General features: G+C 35.4%; 1 protein-coding gene across 1 annotated transcript in view; it reads right to left on the bottom strand.

The window, feature by feature from the left end:
- Positions 1-23,621, bottom strand: part of CFAP47 (cilia and flagella associated protein 47) — a gene marked incomplete at its 5' end in the record, with an annotated part of 301,208 nt that overhangs the window by 230,266 nt on the left and 47,321 nt on the right. Inside the window, 3 exon segments of the mRNA XM_057537629.1 lie at positions 85-155; positions 8,205-8,298; positions 21,776-21,863. Coding sequence (XP_057393612.1) covers positions 85-155; positions 8,205-8,298; positions 21,776-21,863 — 253 coding nt within the window.

Below are 23,621 nucleotides of genomic sequence, written 5' to 3'. Positions count from 1 at the left end.
TATTGACTCTTTCATTTCATATTATGCTCTATATATAAAAATAAGAAATGCAAACAAATAAAAGCTTTTATTTGCAGCACTCACAGGTTTTTAAGGCATCTGGGGCCTGGGAACAGCCCTCAGCAACATCATGTTCACTGCTACTCACAGCACCGCTGTCATAAGGGAACAGGAAGACAACATCAACAGCACAAACAAGACTCAAAAACAATATTCTATCTTAATTCAATCTTACACATCCTTAAAAATTATGGCTACCTACAATACGATATGCAAAGACCACAGATGTATTTCCAAGATCATTTTTACGTTTATATTGTTTTAGAAATTTTAAAAATAAGAAAAATCATTTATATTTTCACCATTGCTTTTCTAAAAATTTGGTAAAAACAATTCCTTTTTACTTGCAAATACTGTAGAGAAGTAAACAGTTGATAATAATAATAAAAACCCAAATCCTCAGACCCCAAAGGAGGGTGTCTCAACTTAGGACTACATAGGTAGTCTCTCCAAAAATGGTTCTAGAACCTGATTTCTTGAAAAATTGTCTTCTCTAAGCGAACTGTTCCCACATTTCTTTCTTTCTCATAAAGGTAGAAGGAGACATGGGCAGCTGTTTAATCTCTTGTTGCACTCCTGAAAATTAGCCAATCACAGCCTGAAGCAAGGGCCTCCCTTGAAAGGTTCCATGGCTTCCAGAACCCATCAATTTTCTCCAAATTGCTCCTCTTGCTTTCATGATTATTTTGCTGTCAATTAGTATCTAGGCTCTAAGATATTGTTTGCCTGATTTTTTTCTGAGAATATAAAAATCCCGTATTTTCTCACCTTGCCAGCTGATTTGTCTGAATTTGATGCTGTAAAAATATACTATTTCTAAGTAATGTTCTTCCAACCATATCCATTCCTTTTCTCCAAACACTGTCTTTTCTTTACACCACATTCTTAATAAGGTTATTTACCACATCTTGTCATTATTCTGTGCTTTACTTCTACTCACAGGCATTCTGACTATCGGTTTCAGTAATCCCCTTTTTTTAAAAAGAACATTTAATACTTTTATGTCATTTGAGCATTTGATAGATACCTGAAGGCTATGCTAGACATAGTAGATGGATATTTTAGCATTTATAAGAGAGACTATACAAACAGTGGAAAGAACAACAAAGAATGCTTATTTCTCAATGTACCGCTCTGATGCCATCGCTTTGATAATGGAGCTCTGGGTAGAATGCCTGATTAAAATGCTCAGATAATCTCCAAACCTCATTTTGTTCAATACTTGCAATCACTAGCCCTTCAGTCATTTTTATTTTTTCATAGTGAATAGAAAAGCAGAGTAATTTGGGCTTTGTCTCCTTTTTCTTTTCTTTACCTATTTTGTTGGAGAACAGCTAAAGAAAGTGCCTTTTTGAATAAATCAGAGTTGCCTTATCCTCAAAGGAAAGTCTCAAACCCAAAAAAATTGAGTTACCTGTACTATTTATGGTAAAGACAAATAAAAATAATTTACAGACCTAAGAATTTGATTGACTTGCTCATAAAGCTAATGATTGTTATGATTAATTCAGAGACGACAGAAAATAATTTAATAAAATAATCTGGCTCAGGAAAATTCTATTTTACCTGATCAGTGTTCTTGACCCTAGAAATTTGATGACAAACCCAACTTGATTACAAAACCAGTATCTTGCATGTTCCAAAGACAGAAAAGAAAACAATTCATTTACCCTTTTGTTAATCCCCATACCTCAATCCATGCTACCATTTTCCTAAATGCTCATTGATTATTGTTGAAGCTAAGGCAGAGGGAGCATTTCAAAGCCTTGGTCTTAAGGAAGAATAGCATCAAAAAAGGCTAAAATTATACAAAACACTGTAGATCAAGCAATGGAATATTTTCTGCTAATTTAGTAGTAGGCCAAAGTCAGAGAGTAGAACTTACTTATGAGGTGGGAAGGGATGGCATTACTTTTTCCTCTGCAATAGTGGTATACAGCTCTTTTCAAGCTAAAATAATCAAAACGATATTGAACTGGTTCTAGTCAGGGCATGAATAAATCAGCTCCAAGAATGGCTTCCTTCTCAAGCTTCTCCAACAGGGAAGGAAGATCTTTATTATAAGCTTTCATACTTCTGGGTTAGCATTCAGGGCTGCATCCAAACCAAACAGCAAATGATCTGGTTCAAGTCTAGTTTTTATGCATCACAGGAAGGAATATAAGAGGATCAATTTTTAGATTCATTCCATCCTCCATGTGTCCATGAGTTTGTCAAAATAGGGCCCCATGGCCATCTGGAGGGCTGTTAAAATGGAATGTTTGCTGCTTTTTGTACCACTTTGGCTCCTGAACAGTTGAGAAGTCTCTAAAGCAAGGGGTGCTAACCTGTGGTACAAGGACAGAGTGAATCTGTGAATTTAAATGGGGAAAAATTCATCTTTATGTCCACTAACTCTTAACAGCAATTTAAACCAAACCACAGTAGTAGTGGTTAACCGTACTATGACTTGATCACCAAACAATCACAAATATGTATACATCACATTTCAGTTCTTGCACATATCTTGAGCTGTCATTTATTTCATTGCTACTTTTAAAGTATGGTAGTTAATCTCTACCAGTAGATCTTACTATGTATTGTGTTAATGAAGAAGTATATATTTTAACATACTACAATTTTTAAATATTTTGATAATCTACTAGACTATCACTTTCTTCTATGCTATGGACTGAACTGTGTCACCCTTAAATTCGTATGTTGAAGCCTTAACTCCCAAAATGACTGCATTTGGAGAGAAGGCATATTGTTAGGTAATCAAGGTTAAATAACGTCATAAGGGTGGGGTGCTAATAAGACAGAATTAGCATCCTTATAGAAAGAGACACCAGTGAGCTCAACCTCTCTCTCCATGTGTGCACAAAGAAGAGGTCATGTGAGCACACAGTGAGATGGCTACCACCCATAAGTCAAAAGAAGGGGCCTCAGAATGAAACCTAACTTGCTGGCACCTTGGACTTTCCAGTGTCCAGAACTGTGAGAAATAAATTTCTGTTGTTTAAGCCACCCAGTCTATGGTATCTTGTTATGGCATCCCAAGTAGACTAAGACACTCTGTAATCCTTGCATCTTATTTTATGTATTTATAAAACACTATTCTGTGAAGTAGAATAGGCTTCATAAGACTCTGTTTTCCTTACAGACTTGCCTAATTCTAACTGTTACTAATTAGTCAGTGTAGCAGAATGAAATATTTTAAAATCATGGCTCTCCAGAACCCAGCTTTTTTTTTAAAACAAGAATCAGGACTCAGAAACATATCTCTACCAGGGCCTTCTTTCATTTGGGTGGCTATTCTGGGCCAAGCTATACTGGGAACAATGACGAATGATGAAACCCCTCAGTTCATAGAGTATCCAGTCTGCCATGCAAAGTAGCTCTACAAGAAATAAGCACAAAGCAGAATGATAAACACTTCAATACCTCTTCAACTTGAATTCACACTTTCCTATGCTGATCCTATAGTCCATATTTATAAGCGTATGCCTTGTACTTCCCCTTGCCTGCCTGCCCCCCACTCCCCCCAATGCTTCTGCAACTCCCTCTTCCTATGATATTTCTATATTTGTAGGATATTTGTAGGAAAGTTCTGCCCCTGCTTTAGATTCTGGCCATCAAGATCATACTCATATTTCAGATCCCAATTTGTATATGATAAAGGAGAACATGGTGTATGCATGGAAAAAAAGGTTACTAGGACCTCATTTTTCTCCTTCAATGTTTTATCTTTCACGAAGATCTCAATAATATCTACATAGTGATATTCCTTGCCAATCAGCTCACAGAGCATATACATATATATATATATATTATTTTTTGGTATAAAACATACTACTGAATGCATTCTGCCCTGTACAATTGCTTCCATTTGTGTAGATTTTTCTTCTTCTCTGCTTCATGGTTGGCAACTTTAGGGCCAGATCTGCGACTTATTTATCCCAATATTTCTCCAGTACTAAGAACAGTACTTAAGGTGCCACTTAGTAAAAATTTATGGAGTGATAAATAATTCAAAATTGCTGGAAAAAAATTGCAAGTCATATCACTGTAGGAAATTGTTTACAAATCCGTCACTCAATTTTAAAGTGTGGCTAAAATCAGTCTCCTGTCCTGATCCTTTCTGATAATCCTTGGGATTTAATTAGAATAAAAACTTCTTAACTGCTCTTGCTTATGCTCAGGGATCATGTTCCCATAAAGTAAAATATGTGATGAACATAAAGTTTCCTCATCCATGTGGTTTCAAGTGTGTTGTTTTATATGTATCTGTTGCTTAAGAAGACCAGTTTACAGAGACATTTTACATTTTTAAATAGGAGATCCATTTTTATGCCACCTGAAAGATAATTTCAGCACTTTATGGCTCATTTGAGAAGAGGTTATTTATCATGTGGGGAGATATTAACAGAAGTGACTCTGAAGAGGAGTATCAGTTAGTATATGCTAGGTCATGCTACAGTAACAACTCCACATCTCAGTGGATTAACACAATAGTTTATTTCTTGCTCACACATGTAGTGATCCTTGGTGAAGGAGGCCTCCATTTCTAAATGTGCCTCTCTCATAACTGTGGCAGGGAAAGGGGACAAGAAAAATTGCTCACTGGGTCTTAAAGCTACCACCTGGAAAAAATAGTCAGCAGTTCTCACATGCCATTGGCCGATTAAGTTATGTGTTCATGGATAACTTCAACATTAGTGGGGAAGTGCAATATTACCATGTGCCTAAAAGAGGAAAACAAGGATATTGGTAAAAAAGCTCTAAAAATAATCCAGTTAGCTTATAGAGATTTTTTAAAACATTTTCTTGTTCTCTTATGTTACCTTGATGATTAAACCTAGAGACCAGACCAGGGCTTTATTGAGATAATGTAATACTTATTATATGGTGTATTACACATGAAAGTTAATCATAGAGGTACTGCACCAGACTTCCATTCTGGTCATGATTGAAAATGCATGTTCTTAAATTTTATTTGTGTCTGGAAATCTGTTCAAGACAAACATTAAGGAGAGCTTTAAGAAAAACAGGATGTGTCCCATTATTAAGTATTGTTTTATTAAGATTATATTTAAAGATCAAAAGGCCTCATTATGCTGATGAAGCCAGATTGATGAAATATTAGATAACATTGTGCTATTTGGAGGAAAAACGCTCTTTTGTGTTCCCCTCAGGGTGGAACTTGTTGGTTGCCTATCCCAATAACCACTGGGCCCTTCCCTCCTCCCTGACAAAACCCTCATTTTCTTTTGATGTGTATGTGGAGAAGGGCAGTTTCTCAGTCTTCCTTCCAGCTAGGGTTGGTCATCTGATTAAGGTTGGATCAATGGGCTACAAGCAGAAGTGCTACATGGTATTTCTAGGAAGCTTCCCTTCCAGAAATAGGGCACACTCTTATCCTTTCTGCTGCCTATAAAGTGGACTTGATTGCTGGAGTTCTGGATACTTCAGCTGATCCTTGAGAAAATGAATAAAGGCTTGCCTGTTACATGAACCGGAGCCTGGAGGTGTTACACAGAAAGCAGTCAGGACCCTAGAAGAAGGAGCCACGGTAATGCTTCTAATAAATCTGTTCAGAATCGTCAGAAAAGCAAGCTTTTTGGTGAACTTGAGACTATTCTATCACAACTCAACATATGGATTTGGGGCTCAGTATTCAATCCATGTCAGTGCTGAAATGACATACCAAGGACCAGCCCTTTTCCTTGAGGAACCGTGTGGCTTTCGCCTTTGTCTCACCCCTGCCTTTGATCTGGGAGACAGTCTTTACAGAGGTGCACAGGAGTAAATCTGCGATCCTTTAAATTAACGGCTCTGAATTTTTCTTTGAGAGCTAATCTGCCAAAGCCTGACTACTCTATGTTCTCCCTGACCCAACACTCAGTGTCACTGTATCTTTGTTTCTCTTCTCACAGGAAGATTTGAGAGAAGAACTAAGACAGCACAGTATTATAAATACAAATGGAAGAGACTATATGAGAAATAACGATCAATAAAGCTTGAGACTGTGGTAGACACACTTCTTAATTGATACTTCACGCTGAATTGGGAATTATTTTGCATGAGTATTTCCAAAGTTTCCTTCCTTTCCTAAATTAAATTACAAATGCTTTCATACTTGTTGACTCTATTTTGTTTTTGATTTGAAAGGCATAACTTAAAAACATATCTTTACCTGTAGTTTGAGATTCTATGGCTTCAATAATTCTGGAACTTTGGGTCTAACTAAAACCACTTCAGAACATTGTATGAAGAAAAATCATATTAAAATCTGGGTACAGAATTTCCATATTGTGTTCCAAATTATGAAGATAGACTCAATATTTTTGCTCTTCATTAAACAGACCCACTTTGAGTTACTTCTGCTCACAGATACCTACAGCATTTCTTTGAGATTTGACTCTAGTTTAATTATGTGATACTATAAATTATTTGCAATTAATGTGAAGAAATTGTTTCAAAGCCATTCGGGCAAAATCTGTGACCACAAAGTAACTTCTTGATCAAGAAGCAAGGGACTGGAAAAAAAAAAAATCCAGGAGAACTGTTTACCGAAGTTTTTTTGGCAATACTAGCATTTCATACTACAAAGAAATTAACATAAATGCCTACAATATTCCATTCCTATGATATCTATAATGTTGCCTTATAGCTCAATGTATCAACACTGCCAAATCCTTGCCTCTTGGAATGTTTTTGCAGCTAAAAGGATGACACTGATGCTGTCAAGCATTACACAGAGACAATGGTATAAAATACACTAAAAACACAGTAGTAACGGTCAAGTGCACTTCTATAGTAGAAACCTGCATTATTTTGTTTCTGCCTGACTTTCTTCAACCTTTATAACATTGTTTTATTCTACTTCACTTTAAATAGCTATTTTATAGTTTAAAACAGATGAGACATATGAGGCAATCTAACTTTAAAAAATTCTACTTCTCTATTGAGAAGTCAAAGTTCCTTTCTAAACTAAATACAGACTTCATAACATGGGTCAAATAAGCTTAAATACAGTTAATCCTCATTATCCACCAATTCTGTATTTGCAAATTCACCTCCTCACTAAAACTGATTTGTAACCCACAAATCAATACTCATGGCACTTTAACAATTGTTCGCAGGCATGTGCAGAATGGTGGAAAGTTCCAGTAGCTGGTCACACAAGTTCCCAGCTGAGGTCAAATAAGGTGACACTGGGCTTTTCTATTTCAGTTTTCCAGCATAGATAAGCAGAGGATGGAGACGGTAGGGGGTAGTATACAAGTACAGAAGTGCAAGCCGAGGGACTTCCCTGGCTGCGCAGTGGTTAAGAATCCACGTGACAATGCAGGGGACACGGGTTCAATCCCTGGTCCAGGAAGATCCCACATGCCGTGGAGCAACTAAGCCCGTGCGCTACAACTACTGAGACTGTGCTCCAGAGCCTGAGAGCCACAACTACTGAAGCCTGTGCGCCTAGAGCCCGTGCTCTGCGGCAAGAGAAGCCACCAAAATAAGAAAGCCCGTGCACCGCAATGAAGAGTAGCCCCCACTCGCCGCAACTAAAGAAAAAGCCCACGCGCAGCAATGAAGACCCAACACAGCCAAATATAAAACAAATAAATAATAAATAAATTAAAAAAAAAAAAAAGAAGCACAAGCCGCTCTAGCTGTGAGGTCAGGAGGACAGGGTTTAATACCCTTTGCTCGTACCTGTCAGCGGGACTGCCTCAGGCAAGTCATTTAACACTTCTGAACTTCATTTTCTCTGTGTAAAGTAAAATAAAGTGGAATCTACCAGGATAGGTTGTTTTTAGGATTTACAATTATAATCTATGTGGTTATATATACTTCTCCTTGGAGTAATGGTGCAATATTCACTAACTGAGTGTTTATGGCAACTTTATAGAACATAACTACCATGAATAATGAGAATCCACTGCATTTAATAAAGTGCATATGTATTCAATTTTCATGCACATAAACCTAGAAATATATAAAGAGAATAACAGTGTGAATAATATAAATTATATATATAATATAAATTAAATATTTCAAATAAATGAAAACTACTGTGTAATTATATAACAAGTTTACTTGAATGCTAATTTCTCAGAAATTTGCCTCAGATAATTATGAGCATAAAATATATAGACATTTACCCATCGTTCATGTGGTCAACAAATTCTCCAACTTCAGTTAATTGGGGTGGCAAAGAGATAAATGTTGAGGATTCCACAAAAATGACACTAAAATAAATGAAAAAAGGATTATTTTGAATTCTACTGTAACAAATTTCAGATGACCACAAAACATTCTTCTTTTAAATTATTTTCCATCATTCATAAACTATAATTAGAATCAGAATAAATTACAATTCAAAAAGTCCATGTGCTCTCATTCTGCGACTCAAAACGTAGGCTAGAAAGAAAAGATCTGGAATGGAAATAGGTAAAAAATGCTATTTTTATATGGAAAGTCAACACTGAATTCTCATAACAAGGAAATTTAGAGCAAAAATGACCACCCAAATTATATTCCAGAAAGAAAGAGTAAATTACACACTGGTCTTAATACAGTCAGAGCTATACACATTTAATAATTTCTAATCCTATTTCCAGAAAAGAGAAACGTTTCTTTCAGGAGTGGACATGAGATTTGGGTACCTAGTTAAATCAGTGCATTAACAATTATGCCATCATCTGGAATCACACAGAAATTCCGTCCTTCCTATATAATAATGCTCATTCCTTCAAGAAACAGTTTTGGAGACTCCATTATGTGTTAGGTGTGGGACTAGGTACTGGACAGTACAAACATGAATATGTTATCCTCTCAGCCCCCCACAATGTAGAGAAATGATACTCTAGCGGCAGGTGAAAGATATCATGAAGAGTCATGTCAGGAATGCCTAATCCCTCCTGCAGAGTTGAACAGAATCTGTATAATATTGTTAAGAACAGATTTATCCAAACTTGATTTGTTAAAGGAAACCTTTTTTATTATGTAACAGTTATTAATATCTCACAATACTAGCTTTACAATGAAAAACAGATCAGTAATAAAATTAAACAAATGTTTTAGTCTTAAAACACACACACATTCACAAACACACATATATGAACTAAACTGCAACACATTTATATATCCTAACATTTGAATGCTGACATCAGTTTTTGTCCTTTTGTTTTAACTTGATATTTCTGGTGCCTTCATATAAGGGTTGTAAGGAATTTTATAAATATTAAATAATAAAAGGTTTTAAAGAGACAAAATTAACTGTAATAAAATGCAAACTATGAACAATGCAAGCTATGTATCAAACTAGCAGATTTGCTTATATCACTGTAAAGTTACAGTTAAGCAAATGTAGGAATAATTCCTCTCCAGAGAGCAATTTAAACGTAAAGTCATACACTAAATTCTCATTTAAATATCATAAAATTATGAGGCAAAAAACATAATGTTTCTTTTTATTTCTATAAATCCATGGTGAATCATTGGGCAATTTATTTTGGTGATAATTTGTTCTGGCTAAAAAACAATCACAAGGATATTACTTGACACACAAATAAAAAACTAAACCAATATAATAAATATTACATTTTTCATATACTATACATGTACCATTTTGAGATAAAATAGCATTCTGTATGCTTCTGTTTGAAAAATCCCTGCTTAATTACAATGAACATGCTTTCCTCAAAATAGACATATTAATTGTAAAATGAAATATAAACTGTCATTAAAATGGAAAAAGATCTTGTTTCATTACTGCAGTTTCTAAATCAGTGGTTCTCATACTTCAATGTCCATTATTATTATCTGGAGTGCTTGTTCAAAATGCAGATTCCCAAGCTTCTATTTGCATGAATTCTGACTTAGTCTGGCATGGATTCCATTTAAAACAAGCTCTCCAGGTGTTTTTAAAATAGCCTGTCTATGGATTAAACTCTGAGTAATCTTGACTTAGACCAGCACTGCTCTAACATTAATGTACAAACAAATACTCTGGACATGTTGTTAAATGCAGATTCTAACTCAATTGGATTGGAGTGGGCCTGAGAGTCTGTTTTTCTAATAAGCCGCCAGGTGATGTTGATTCTGCTGCCTCAAGGATGACATTTTGAGAAGTGCGAGACTAATCTAAAACAAAACAAAAAAACCCCACATATTTTAAATAATAAAACCAGGCCACCAGAAAAAGAAAAGCAGGGAATGGTTTAGAACGACCATATATTCACTACTGTATAAAAGCAACAAAAACACTGGAAAAATTTGTCCAAATTAACTTTTTCAGAATTCTAGTTCACTAAAGAAAGGCTTGCAGCAATCTAAGTAGTGTTTATTCAAGAAAAGCTGCCAAACCTTGGCAAGAACAGTAGAATTTGTGGCCTTGTAACTTTTATGTTGTAACTCTCCCTCCTCCTTTCCATAGCTCTATAGTAGCCTTGAAAACTAACAGCCTTGCAACCAAGGTAGTTTTAAAAAATGCTCAGGCTTGCAGCCACAGGAGGGAACAGACTGAGACTGAAGCTCTTCAAAAAAGTCCCATCCCTGATCATTGTTCCTGTGTAACCCGTCTCACAGTTCCCTAGAAGAGCTCAATATGCAAGGTGTTGTCTTTAATCAAACTGACTCAAAGGAAAACACCTATCCCCAAGATGTTAGTTGAAAACAATCAGTAGCAATTATGCCTGAGGCCGCAACAGCAATTGGATCAAATAAGAGCCTGACAAAACATAAAAGGAAGATCTGGGGACAAGATGCCCATAGGCAGAGTCACCATAGCTTAGTAGAGACCCAATATATGTCAAAGACCTTCAACCCCACTTATGGAGACAATTAATAAAGGATATCAATAAAGAGATATTATACAAAAGAACTACATTTATAGCCTATTTGTTATATAGGAATTATATATAATTCCTATATATAGGAATATATATATATATATATATTCCTATATATAGGAATTAAGTCCAGAATTATAAGTTCTGGACTTAAAAAGTACAATACCTGAAATAAAAAAGCACTAGAAGGACTCAACTGCAGGTTTGAGGTGGCAAAAGGACCAGTACATTTGAAGATAGGTCAAGTAAAATGATCAATTCTAAAGAATGGAAAGAGAAAAGAATGAAGAAAAATTAACAGAGCCTCAGAGAACTGTGGGAAACCTTCAAACAGACAAACATAAGCCTAATCAGAATCCTGAAAAGAGAAAAAGAGGCAGACAGAAAATGTGAAGAAATAAATGATGAAAACTTCCCAAATTTGATGAAAAATATTAATTTACACATCTAAGAAGTACAAAACATTCTATGCAAGATAAACCCAAGGTGATCCATAGCTAGACAATAAGAGTCAAGTCACTGAAAGGCCAAGACACAGTAAGAAGCAGAACAAAATTGACTCAACACCTATGTTGCTCCTCAGTAAGATTAACAATAGAATTCCCATTTAAACCCTAAAGAACAGAATGCAATGGGATGATGTATACAATATGCTGAAAGAAGACTATCAATAAGGAATACTGTATACAGCAAAACTATCCTTCAAAAATTAGGGAAAAATTAAGATATTACCAAACAAACAAAAAAATGAAAGAATTCATTGCTAACAGACCTACCCTACAAGAAATACTAGCAGAATTTCCTCAGGCTAAAGTAAAAGAACACTAGAAGTTAACTCTAAACCACATGATGAAATAAAAAGCATAGGTAAAGGTAACTACATAGGTAAATACATAAAACAAATAGGCTATAAATGTACTTTATGTGCAATCCTTTTCGTTCTCCTTTCTGATTTAAAATAAAACAGTGTGAGACAATAAATGTAAAACTGTTTTATGGGCTTATAACTTATAAAGATGTAATGGGTATAACAATAATAGCACTAACAAGAGGCTAGGAAAAGGAGATACACTGAAGCAAAGTTTCTGAATTATATTGAAATTAAATTGGCATCAATCTGAGCTAGATTATTTTAAATTACGGTGCTAATTATAATCTTCAGGATAACTACTGAGAAAAAAACTAAGAAAACATACAGTAAAAGAAACAAAAATTTTAAAAGGCACACTAAAAGTAAATATTTAAAACAAAATCAAGCAGTAATAAAGAAACAGATGAACAAGGACACAGGACTTATAGAAAACAAGTATCAAAATGGCAGACATGAACCCTACTGTATCAGAGATTACATTAATTATAAAGGGATTAACACTCTAATCAAAAGGCAGAGATTGACAAAATGGAAAAAATAGCTTAGAAAAAGTCAAACATTGGTTCAAAGACACAGACTGGGAACAAAAGAATTAAAAAACAAACAAACAAACAAAAAATACAATGCAAACAGTAAAAAAAAAAAAAAAAAAAAAAGAGAACTGGAGTGGCTATACTAATAACAGACAAAATAGAACTTAAAGCAAACATTGTTCCAGCACAGCATGACAGCATGAGAGCTCCATGGACTACTTACCAGGGAAATGAGTTAAAACATAAAAATCAACTATATGAACTCTTTGGAAATGATCTTGAGGGCATGTAGCAAAAAAACAAAAAACAAAAAACAAAAAAAACCACACCTCTTCAGTAATATTTACTAAATTCAGTAAGAAAAGATGTAGTCTGTGGCATTTGAACCAAGACCACTCTCTTCCTCCTCCTTCCTCACCCAATTAAGACATAAACTCTACTCCAGACTAGTACAGCTAAGAATATAGGGCTCATTCCTCCCCTAGCTCCCAGATAAAGAACAATCTTTCTGAGAGATGTGTGACATCAACATTTCTCATCCTGCCCCAAGTACATGTTGCTGAGGCTAAGTTCTGGGCAAATGCAGCTGAGAGGAGCCAAGGGGCTCCCTTCTTCTGCCCAGCACCAAATCATGGACCACAGGCTCTACATGGATGTGAAATCGCCATTGCCCTACCTTATAAAGTGGTGGATCTATGCTGGGAGAAGCAAGCCAGGAAGACCTGAAGCTACTGTCCCCCATCCCACCTAGCACTCAGCTCCTAATGTGGGACTGATTCTCCAAGAAAAGTGTACCACTGTCCCCACTTCCACCAAGAGAGCCGTGGCTCAGAGATTTTGCCAAGAGGGAGAAGCTGACCTTAAAGCATATAGTTCTTAATCTCTTCACAAAGGAACTGATTCCATTTTCAAAAACGTGAAGATCAAGGGTGCTCTTAAAAATAGTGCAGTTGGAGCTTCCCTGGTGGCGCAGTGGTTAAGAAACCACCTGCCAATGCAGGCGACACGGGTTCGAGCCCTGGTCCGGGAAGATCCCACATGCCACGGAGCAACTAAGCCCGTGCGCCACAACTACTGAGCCTGTGCTCTAGAACCCATGCTCCACAACAAGAGAAGACACTGCAATGAGAAGCCCACGCACCGCAATGAAGAGTAGCCCCTGCTCGTCACAACTAGAGAAAGCCTGCGTGCAGCAATGAAGACCCAATACAGCCAAAAAAAAAAAAAAAAAAAATAGTGCAGTTGTAGTGAAAGGCAATTGGGAGAATCCCGAAACCTGGGGCAAGAGACCACTGGGAGGAGCCCTCCTGGGGACAGAATAAATCTCAAACACTGACCTAACAAATTATTATTTCAAAGGAGCTGGATTTGATTGAATTGGCCTGAGGAGCAATTTATGCCTTCCACAGAACTGGAATTAGGGGAATTTAATAGCTAGATGTGGACAGAGACACAGATAGTCAAAGAAAGCCCTGCCAAAACCACTGTTAACCCAGAGTGACTGTGAGCATACCCAAGGCTGTATCCCCTAGAAGCAACATTAGAAGGTTCACACTATGTATGTGGGGTTTTTTTGGGAGGGGGATGGGGAGTAGACATCACTAAAATAAGCCAGCTACTCAGTAAACAAACAACCAAACAACATTAACAATCCTGTGGGAAGTGGGGCCAGAACTCAATATATTTTCAAAAACGTCCAGTTTCCAACATAACAATTATGAAACAAGCAAAGAAACAATAAAAGAGACATGCAAGAAAAACTGCCTGTTAGAGTGATCAGCTACCATATTTAACAGAACACTAATTCAAAATAGCCATTTTAAATGTCTTCAAAAACGAAGGAAACTATGACTAAAGAAGTAAAGGAAGGCATGATGACAATGTAACATCAAATAGAGAATATCAAAACAGAATGAAATTAATAAAGAACCAAATGGAAACTGTGGATTTGGAAACAACAATACAGATATAAAAAAATCACTAGAGGGGCTCAAGAGATTTGAATTGGCAGGAAAAAAAGAATTAACAAACTTCAAGATTGATAGAGATTATGCAGTCTGAAAACAGAGAGAAAAAGAAAAATAAACAGTCACATATATATGGTACACACTTAAATGGACCAACACATGTTTAATGAAATTAACAGAAAGAGAGGAGAAAGAGAAAGGAAAAGAAAAAACATTTGAAAAATGAGATGGGTGAACATAGCTGTAAGTGTCACACTCTCCAATTTCAAACAATACAAAGCTAGAGTAATTAAAACAGTATGGTATTTGCATAAAGACAGACACACAGATCAGTGGAAAAGAATAGACAGCCCAGAAATAAATTCACACTTATATGGTCAATTATTTACAACAAAGGAGCCAAGAATATACAATGCGGTACTGACAGTCTCTTCAGTAAGTGGTTCTGGGAAAACTGGTCAGCCACATGCAAAAGAATAAAACTAGATCACTATTTTACACCATACACAAAAATTAACTCAAAATAGATTAAAGACTTGAACGTAAGACCTAAAACCATAAAACTCCTAGAAGAAAACACAGGCTTATGTAAATTCCTTGATATAGGTCTTAGTGATATTTTGAATCTGACACCAAAAGGAAAAGCAACAAAAGCAAAAATAAACAAATGGGACTACATCAAACTAAAATAAAGCTTCTGCACAGTAAAGGAAATCATCAACAAAATATAAAGGCAACCTAATGAATTGGAGAAAATATTTGCAAAATCAAATATCTGATAAGGGGCTAATATCCAAAATATAAAAAACCCATATATCTAAATTGCAAAAATCCAGACAATCTGATTAAAAAATGGGCAGAAGATCTGAATACACATTTTTCTAAAGAAGGCATACAGATGGCCAACTGGCACATGAAAAAATCCTTAACATCATTAATCATGAGGGAAATGCAAACCAAAACCACAATGAGATATATCTTATACCTGTTAAAATGGCTATTATCAAAAAGACAAGAAATAGTAAGTGTTGGTGAGGTTGTGGAGAAAAAGGAACCTTTCTGCACTGTTGGTGGGAACGTAAATGGGTGCAGCCACTATGGAAAATAGTTTGGAGGGTCCTCAAACAATTAAAACTAGAACTAGCATATGATCCAGCAACTCCACTTCTAGGTACTTATCTAAAGAAAACAAAAACACTAACTCTAAAAGATACATGCACCTCCATGTTCACTACAGCATTATTTACAATTGTTAAGATATGGAAACAACTTAAGTGTCCATTGACAGACGAATGGATAAAGAAATTGTGGTGTATATATACAATGAAATATTACTCAGCCATAACAAACAACGAAATATTGCCATTTGCAAAACCATGATGGATCTCAAGGTCATTAAGTAAAATAAGTCAGACAGAAGAAGACAATACAATATAATCTCTCTCATATGTAGAATCTTGAAAAAAACAGGCTCATAGATATGGAGAACAGACTGGTGGATGCCAGAGTTGGGGGATGGGGTGGGTGGGATAAATGAGTGAAGGGGGTCAAAAGGTAAAAAGAAGAAAAATAAAGGGAAAAAGTTAAACATTTATTTTACTTTTCTTATATGAACTGTACCACTGGATAACCAAAGAGATGAGAAGATGTTCTCTTTGTAAAAATATTCTAACTAATACATTTCATAAATGATAGAAATGGAATATCACCATTTTGTAACCACCCATGAATAATGGAGGTACCCACTGAGTATCAATGGCTACTAACATTCCAAAAAGAGACAAGATATTATATGCTTCCTAAAGAAATAATATGTCATTTCCTTTAATCTTGCCAAAGCAACTGAACCTGAGTCTAATCATTCCTCTGTATTCAGCTGTGAATTTACAAAATATACAACTGAAAAAAGAACATGTGAACCTATACCATAAACATGAAATCAGCAAAATCCAGACATGGGAAACTGCAGCTCAATCAGCTCATGTTCTTCAACTGATGATTGTAAGGAAAAGAAAGAAATGGAGGAGGAACCTGTAAATCATTTAAAAGGCACATGATTTTTTTTTAATCAGCAAGAGTAAACTCCAGTGCCCAGAAATTCACACTCGTGTGTGTCACTTCCTTGATTACCATGAAAGCCGAGATAGCAGTTTATTCAAGAAAGAAAGAGGAGATTTGGGGATGGTTGACAAAGTCCTATTTCTTGACTCAAATACAAGAGTGTTTACCTTATAATAGTTTATTAAATGATACATTTGTTTTTCTGTGAACGAGAGGAAGGAAAGAAGGGCGGGAGGAAAGGAGGGAAGGAAGGAAGGAAGGAAAGAAGGAAGGAAGGAAGGAAGGAAGAAGTGAGGTGGGTGAGAGCAAAGCTGGATTGGGCTATGGAAATCATTCCAGAAGGTAACATGAATCTATAAGAACAATTAAAGAAAAACAAAAATGATAAATAAGAAGACTAATATAATGAAGGCTATAAATATGTACTTTCTGTTATGAATTGAACTGTGCCCCCCCCCCGCAAACTTCATATGTTGAAGCCTTAACCCTAGTACCTCACAATGTGACTATAGTTGAAGATAGGGCCTTTAAAGGTGATTAAGTTAAAATGAGTCCATTAGGGCGGGCCCTAATTCATCCTGATTGGTGTTCTTGTAAGAGGAAACGTGGACATACAAAGAGACACCAGGCATACACACATAGAGAGAAAAGACCACGTGAAGACACAGAAAGAAGGTGGCCATCTGTGAGCCAAAGAGAGAGGCCTCAGAAGAAACCTAATCTGCCAGCACCTTGATCTTGGACTTCTAGCCTCCAGAACTGTGAGCAATAAACTTCTGTTGTTTAAGCCACCCAGTCTTACGGTATTTTGTGCTGGCAGCACTAGCAAATTGATATACTGTCCTTTTTTCTCTCAGTTTTCTTAAAATCATAAAAAATATACAAAATAAATAAAAAGAAATATTCATAAATATTATGTAATATTACTGATTACTGTAACATTATTGATGTAATACATATGACCAAAAGAAACACAAAATAGGGGGAAGGGAATAGAGCTATGTAAGAGTAACACTTTGTGAATCTCAGTGGAATTAACTTACTATTTACATGAGGTATCTAAAATAGTCAAACTCATAAAGCAGAGAATAGAGTGGTGGTTGCTAGGGGCTGGGAAGAGGATGAAATGGGAGTTGTTGTATAAAGTTTCAGTTATGCAAGATGAATAAGTACTATAGATGTGCTATGCAACATAGTGCCTATAAATAACAACATGGTATTGTGCACTAAAACATTTGTTAAGAGGGCAATTCTCATGTTAAAAATTCTTACCACAAAAAAGGAAAAAAAAAAAAAAAGAGAGAAAAGGAACACAAGGAAACTTTTGGAAGTGATGGATATGTGTATTGCCTTAATTGTCGTGATAGTATCATGGTACATGCATATGTCCAAGCTCATCAAATTGTATACTTTAAATGTATAGTTTTTTTGTATATCAACTATACCTCAAAATAAGATGTTTTTTAAAAAGAAGATAAACAATAGAAAATATCAAGGAAACTAGAAGAAGGGTCTTTCAAAAGATCAATAAAATTAACAAATTTTTACCTAGATTGATCAAGAATAAAGGAGAGAAAAATCAAAGTAAGGGATGGAAGAAGGGCCATCACTACTGCCTTTGCAGGGGGGAAAAAAAGGATTATAAGGGAATACTGTGAAAACTTCCATGCCAACAACTTAGATAATTTAGAGGAAATGTATAAATTCCTACAATGGCACTAACTACCAAACTGATTCAAGAAGAAATGGAAAATCTGAGTATGCCATAACAAGAGATGAAATTAGTAATAAAACAAACTTTCCACAAAGCAAAGCTCAGACCCAGATGGCTTCAATTGTGAATTCTACCAAACATTAAAAGAATTAATACCAATCCTTCACAAACTCTCCCCAAAAATAGAATGGAAAGGACCATTTCCCAAATCTTTCTCTGAGGGTAGTACTGATGATACAAAAAGCAGATAAAGACATCACAAGAAAATTACACTAGTAAATCCTTTGGTTATTAATGCAAAATTTTCAACAAAATACTAGTAAACCAAATCTTACAACACGTAAAAAAGAATTATACAGCATGAAATAGTTGCATCCTGCTAAAGAGGAATTTGAGAACTACTGATCTGGTACACAGAGGTGTGGGAGCTAATCCTGTTTCTGTTAAATCTAGACTGGATAGGGGATTAAGAAGTGCAAACTATCATGTATAAAATAAATAAGCTACAAGGATATATTGTACAGCAAAGAGAATAGAACCAATATTTTATAATAACTATAAATGGAGCATTACCTTTAAAAATTGTGAATCACTGTACTGTATACCAGCATATATAATATTGTATATCAACCACAGCTCAATAAAAATTTTTTTTTAAAATCTAGACTGGGTCACCTTATTTGTTAAAAAGAATATTAAATTTTGACAAAGTAGAATCAAATCTGATCACTGTGATGCATATAAATTTTTGGAAAATATATGAAATTTAAAATTTTACTTTAAAGTACACTTAATATGAGATTATTAATAATAAGCAAATCCTGATCATTTTTGTAAGTATAATATGAAAAACTAGGTCATTTATTGTTACATTGTTTATAACATTAAAATAGTCTCTATATGAATTATTTGGCTTTAAATTTCCTTTCTTATTCATTTTCTTTTATTATATTTTATCTTTAAAAGTAATATATGTTTACAGTAAAATACTGATTTTACAAATTTTGTGATTGGCCTTAAATTTTTTTTTTTTTTTCAAACATCTTTATTGAAGTATAATTGCCTTACAATAGTGTGTTAGCATCTGCTTTATAACAAAGTGAATCTGTTATACATATACAATATGTTCCCATTTCTCTTCCCTCTTGCATCTCCCTCCCTCCCACCCTCCCCATCCCACCCCTCTAGGTGGTCACAAAGCACCGAGCTGATCTCCCTGTGCTATGCAGCTGCTTCCCACTAGCTATCTATTTTACATTTGGTAGTGTATATATGTCCATGACACTCTCTTACCCTGTCACATCTCACCCCACCCCCTCCCCATATCCTCAAGTCCATTCTCTAGTAGGTCTGTGTCTTTATTCCCGTCTTGCCACTAGGTTCTTCATGGCCTTTTTTTTTTTTTTTCCCTTAGATTCCATATATATGTGTTAGCATACTGTATTTGTTTTTCTCTTTCTGACTTACTTCACTCTGTATGACAGACTCTAACTCCATCCACCTCATTACAAATACCTCCATTTCATTTCTTTTTATGGCTGAGTAATATTCCATTGTATATATGTGCCACATCTTCTTCATCCATTCATCTGTCGATGGACACTTAGGTTGCTTCCATGTCCTGGCTATTGTAAATAGAGCTGCAATGAACATTGTGGTACATGACTCTTTTTGACCTATGGTTTTCTCAGGGTATATGCCCAGTAGTGGGATTGCTGGGTCGTATGGTAGTTCTATTTGTAGTTTTTTAAGGAACCTCCATACTGTTCTCCATAGTGGCTGTTTCAATTTACATTCCCACCAACAGTGCAAGAGTGTTCCCTTTCCTCCACACCCTCTCCAGCATTTATTGTTTCTAGATTTTTTGATGATGGCCATTCTGACCGGTGTGAGATGATATCTCATTGTAGTTTTGATTTGCATTTCTCTAATGATTAATGATGTTGAGCATTCTTTCATGTGTCTGTAGGCCATCTGTATATCTTCTTTGGAGAAATGTCTATTTAGATCTTCTGCCCATTTTTGGATTGGGTTGTTCGTTTTTTTGTTATTGAGCTGCATGAGCTGCTTGTAAATCTTGGAGATTAATCCTTTGTCAGTTGCTTCATTTGCAAATATTTTCTCCCATTCTGAGGGTTGTCTTTTGGTCTTGTTTATGGTTTCCTTTGCTGTGCAAAAGCTTTTCAGTTTCATTAGGTCCCATTTGTTTATTTGTGTTCTTATTTCCATTTCTCTGGGAGCTGGGTCAAAAAGAATCTTGCTGTGAGGCCTTAAATTTTTGAGTTCATATGCCCATTGCCTAAGTTTGAGGGCCACATTCAAATAAGAGAGGAAGGAGTCAAAAGTCCCCAATTAACAATCTTGTCCTCTATCAAACCATGCACTCCTCACAAGAAGTAACAATTTTAATTCAATCTGAGCTAAACCATAAAATAACAATAAAATATTATAATTTTTTGAGAAACATACAATTATAATATTCTACCAATTCCAGGAACTTTGAGATTTACTTTCAGTTCAACCACTAGAATAAGTCTAAACATGTTCGATCCTAATTTCCTCTGAAGAACTGCAGTCATTTGATTCATTTAAGGGCATATTTTAATACTGGATTAATGCCACATATTCTGGTATTTTTTATTCCTTACATTCTGATATAACACTTTAATAAAATTAGGGTAAAAAAAATTCTCCCTCACTGAACATGGGAACCATAAATTCACCAGTAACTGTTTTAAAAAAAGAATTTTTGTTTTGTCAACAATAAATGATATTGTTAATAAGAAATTACCAAAAGCCTAGACATATAGTGATTTAAAAACTGGAAATTATCAACTACTAAAATAATAAGCATACATACAACTTCTAGTCTCGACACAAGTATTGCTGTAAGGATTTGATTTTTAAAGCTGGTGGAAACAGAGTTCATAATTTAAGCGATACGTAAGGTAAATTTATATGTAAATTTATAGAAAGATATTTTTCTACTTGAGACCTTAAATAATACTTAAGCAATTTATTCTCTTTTAATTTCAAATATATGCTGTTGTTATTGTTCTTGCTAAATCTCAAGATGCACAAATGCACATTTAATGTGCAGTTTTAATTAATCATGATGCTTTAGGTAGAAATAAATTTTCCGCTTGAATCAACATTTCACTTTTGGAAATTAACAGACAGGATAAAATTAGAAGTTAAAAAGTCTATTAATTATAAATTTTGATAAATGAAAGAACTGTAAATCTCAATAAACAGAAAGCTTATAGACAAAATTCATAAATTTGATATGATCAGCCTTAGCTTTGTAGAGATCAAATAGCATTTCACAGAAAACTGATTTACCTTCATTATTTGTTCTATTTTATCTGCTGATGCTTATAAATTTATAGCAATGTAAATATATAAAATTTCTCCTCAAAACAGTTCCACCCAGCAGGGTGGAAGGGATTTTTTTTTTTTTTTAATTTTATTTATTTATTTATTTATGGCTGTGTTGGGTCTTCGTTTCTGTGCGAGGGCTTTCTCTAGTTGTGGCAAGTGGGGACCACTCTTCATCGCGGTGCGCGGGCCTCTCACCATCGCGGCCTCTCTTGTTGCGGAGCACAGGCTCCAGACGCGCAGGCTCAGTAATTGTGGCTCACGGGCCCAGTTGCTCCGTGGCATGTGGGATCTTCCCAGACCAGGGCTCGAACCCGTGTCCCCTGCATTGGCAGGCAGATTCTCAACCACTGCGCCACCAGGGAAGCCCGGGTGGAAGGGATTTTTAACATTCACAGTGATTTCTTTCCATTTATAACATGGAGATTTGCATTTTATAGTTGCCTAAGGTAAAAAATAAATAAATAAAACATACAATATGATAATAACAAAAAATAATATCCTCAATTATAAAAAACAAACTTAAAGTACCTAAAAAACTGTCCATTTAAATACCATAGTGATATTAATTTACATAAACATTATACTGTTAAAATCTGGGTGGGAAAAAATAAAAATAGATTATACCTCATCACTGATCCATAGTACTATGCTAACAAATGAATGACCTGTCACAATAGTGTCTCCCAAATTGATTTCCTTAAAATTCATTTTGTTAATGACTGAGTATGATTTTACATTTGCAAATTAATCAATCTTATATATACCTAATACATATGACATAAGGAAGGGGCAGGTGTGTATGTGTGTGTGTGCATGTGCACACTGGTGTGTGAGTGCAAGAACATCTGTGTTGGAATGTGTGTGACTGTGGCACGCCTGCGTTTACAATGTGGTGGCTACACTGACATATTTTAACTATAATAAAAGCACAAATATATAAAACTAAAACTCAAATTACCCAAAAGACTTCCATGAAAGAAAAGATTCTAGGAGTTCCACATTTTTAGACTAATCATATTCTTACCTTATTTCTCCATTATTATCCAAACTATTTCCTGGTGTCTAAGACCATGAGTAGCCAGATGGAGAAGTAAACAGAGATCACACAAGCTCCAAGTGTCAGCTTTTCTGCCCCAGAGCCATGATAATGACACGCTAACACCATCCATGTCTCTTAGACACATGTGGCAAAGCGATGTTTTGTTTCAGAGAATTTTTGTGAGAGGGTTGGGAAGTGTAAGAGTTCATTATTCAGGAGGAAATCAGAAGATCACAATATACATCTCAGTGACAATCAAATGCCTGCTCCCTGTCCTGGGTGTCCTTACTGAATAAGCCATTCTGTCCGGGTGAGCATCTTAGTGCTCTCCTCACACAAGTGGCCTTTACTAGAGTCATTCTCTTTTCTTCCCACTCAAGCCACTGCACACCTACGATTCTTTGTAATCCATATGGAAATCTGGCAACATAAATTTACTTCTTTACCATACATCCATGGTAGAAAATAATATTTAGACAAACTAATGGCTATACAAAGTCAATCAAAGCAATATCACAACCATTTTACAGAGGTTTAAAAATCCTTCTCCCCCATCCTTTGAGATATTAGCACTTAGAACTCTGCCTGGAACATCATCAACTCTCACTAAATGCCAGTCTTAGTAATCCTTCTAATGGATTTGCTCCATAGGACATTCAAGATAAATTGATGAATGTTCCTATCAGAAAAGAGAAACATTTTCTATGCTGTGTAAACCACCAAACCTTAATTCAAACAAAAACAGACACAGGCCCGGGGACTGCTTTAACTTAAATCACAAGTCTCCATGGCAGAAGGGCATGTAAATTGCTATGTGTATAGTGAATGACTCCTTGATAAAAAGCACAGATATAATCCTAAAAAGCTGAACTTAAAATAGCACTCAATACAAGTCCTTTCAAAATGCAGATGGTCAACAGGCACATGAAAACAAGCTCCACCTTACTAATCATCAGGGAAATGCAAATCAAAACCACAATGAGATACCACCTCACACCTGTCAGAATGGCCATCATCAAAAAGAACACAAATAACAAATGTTGTTGAGGATGTAAAGAAAGGGGAACCCTTGTACACTGTTGGTGGGAATGTAAGTTGGTGCAGCCACTGTGGAAAACAGTATGGAGGTTTCTCAAAAAACTAAAAATAGAACTACCATG

The sequence above is a fragment of the Balaenoptera acutorostrata genome, chromosome X (genome assembly GCF_949987535.1).
Source record: "Balaenoptera acutorostrata chromosome X, mBalAcu1.1, whole genome shotgun sequence".
Lineage (NCBI taxonomy): Eukaryota > Metazoa > Chordata > Mammalia > Artiodactyla > Balaenopteridae > Balaenoptera > Balaenoptera acutorostrata.
The sequence above is the reverse complement of the archived record's forward strand: the minus strand, read 5'-3'. Positions and strand labels throughout refer to the sequence as shown.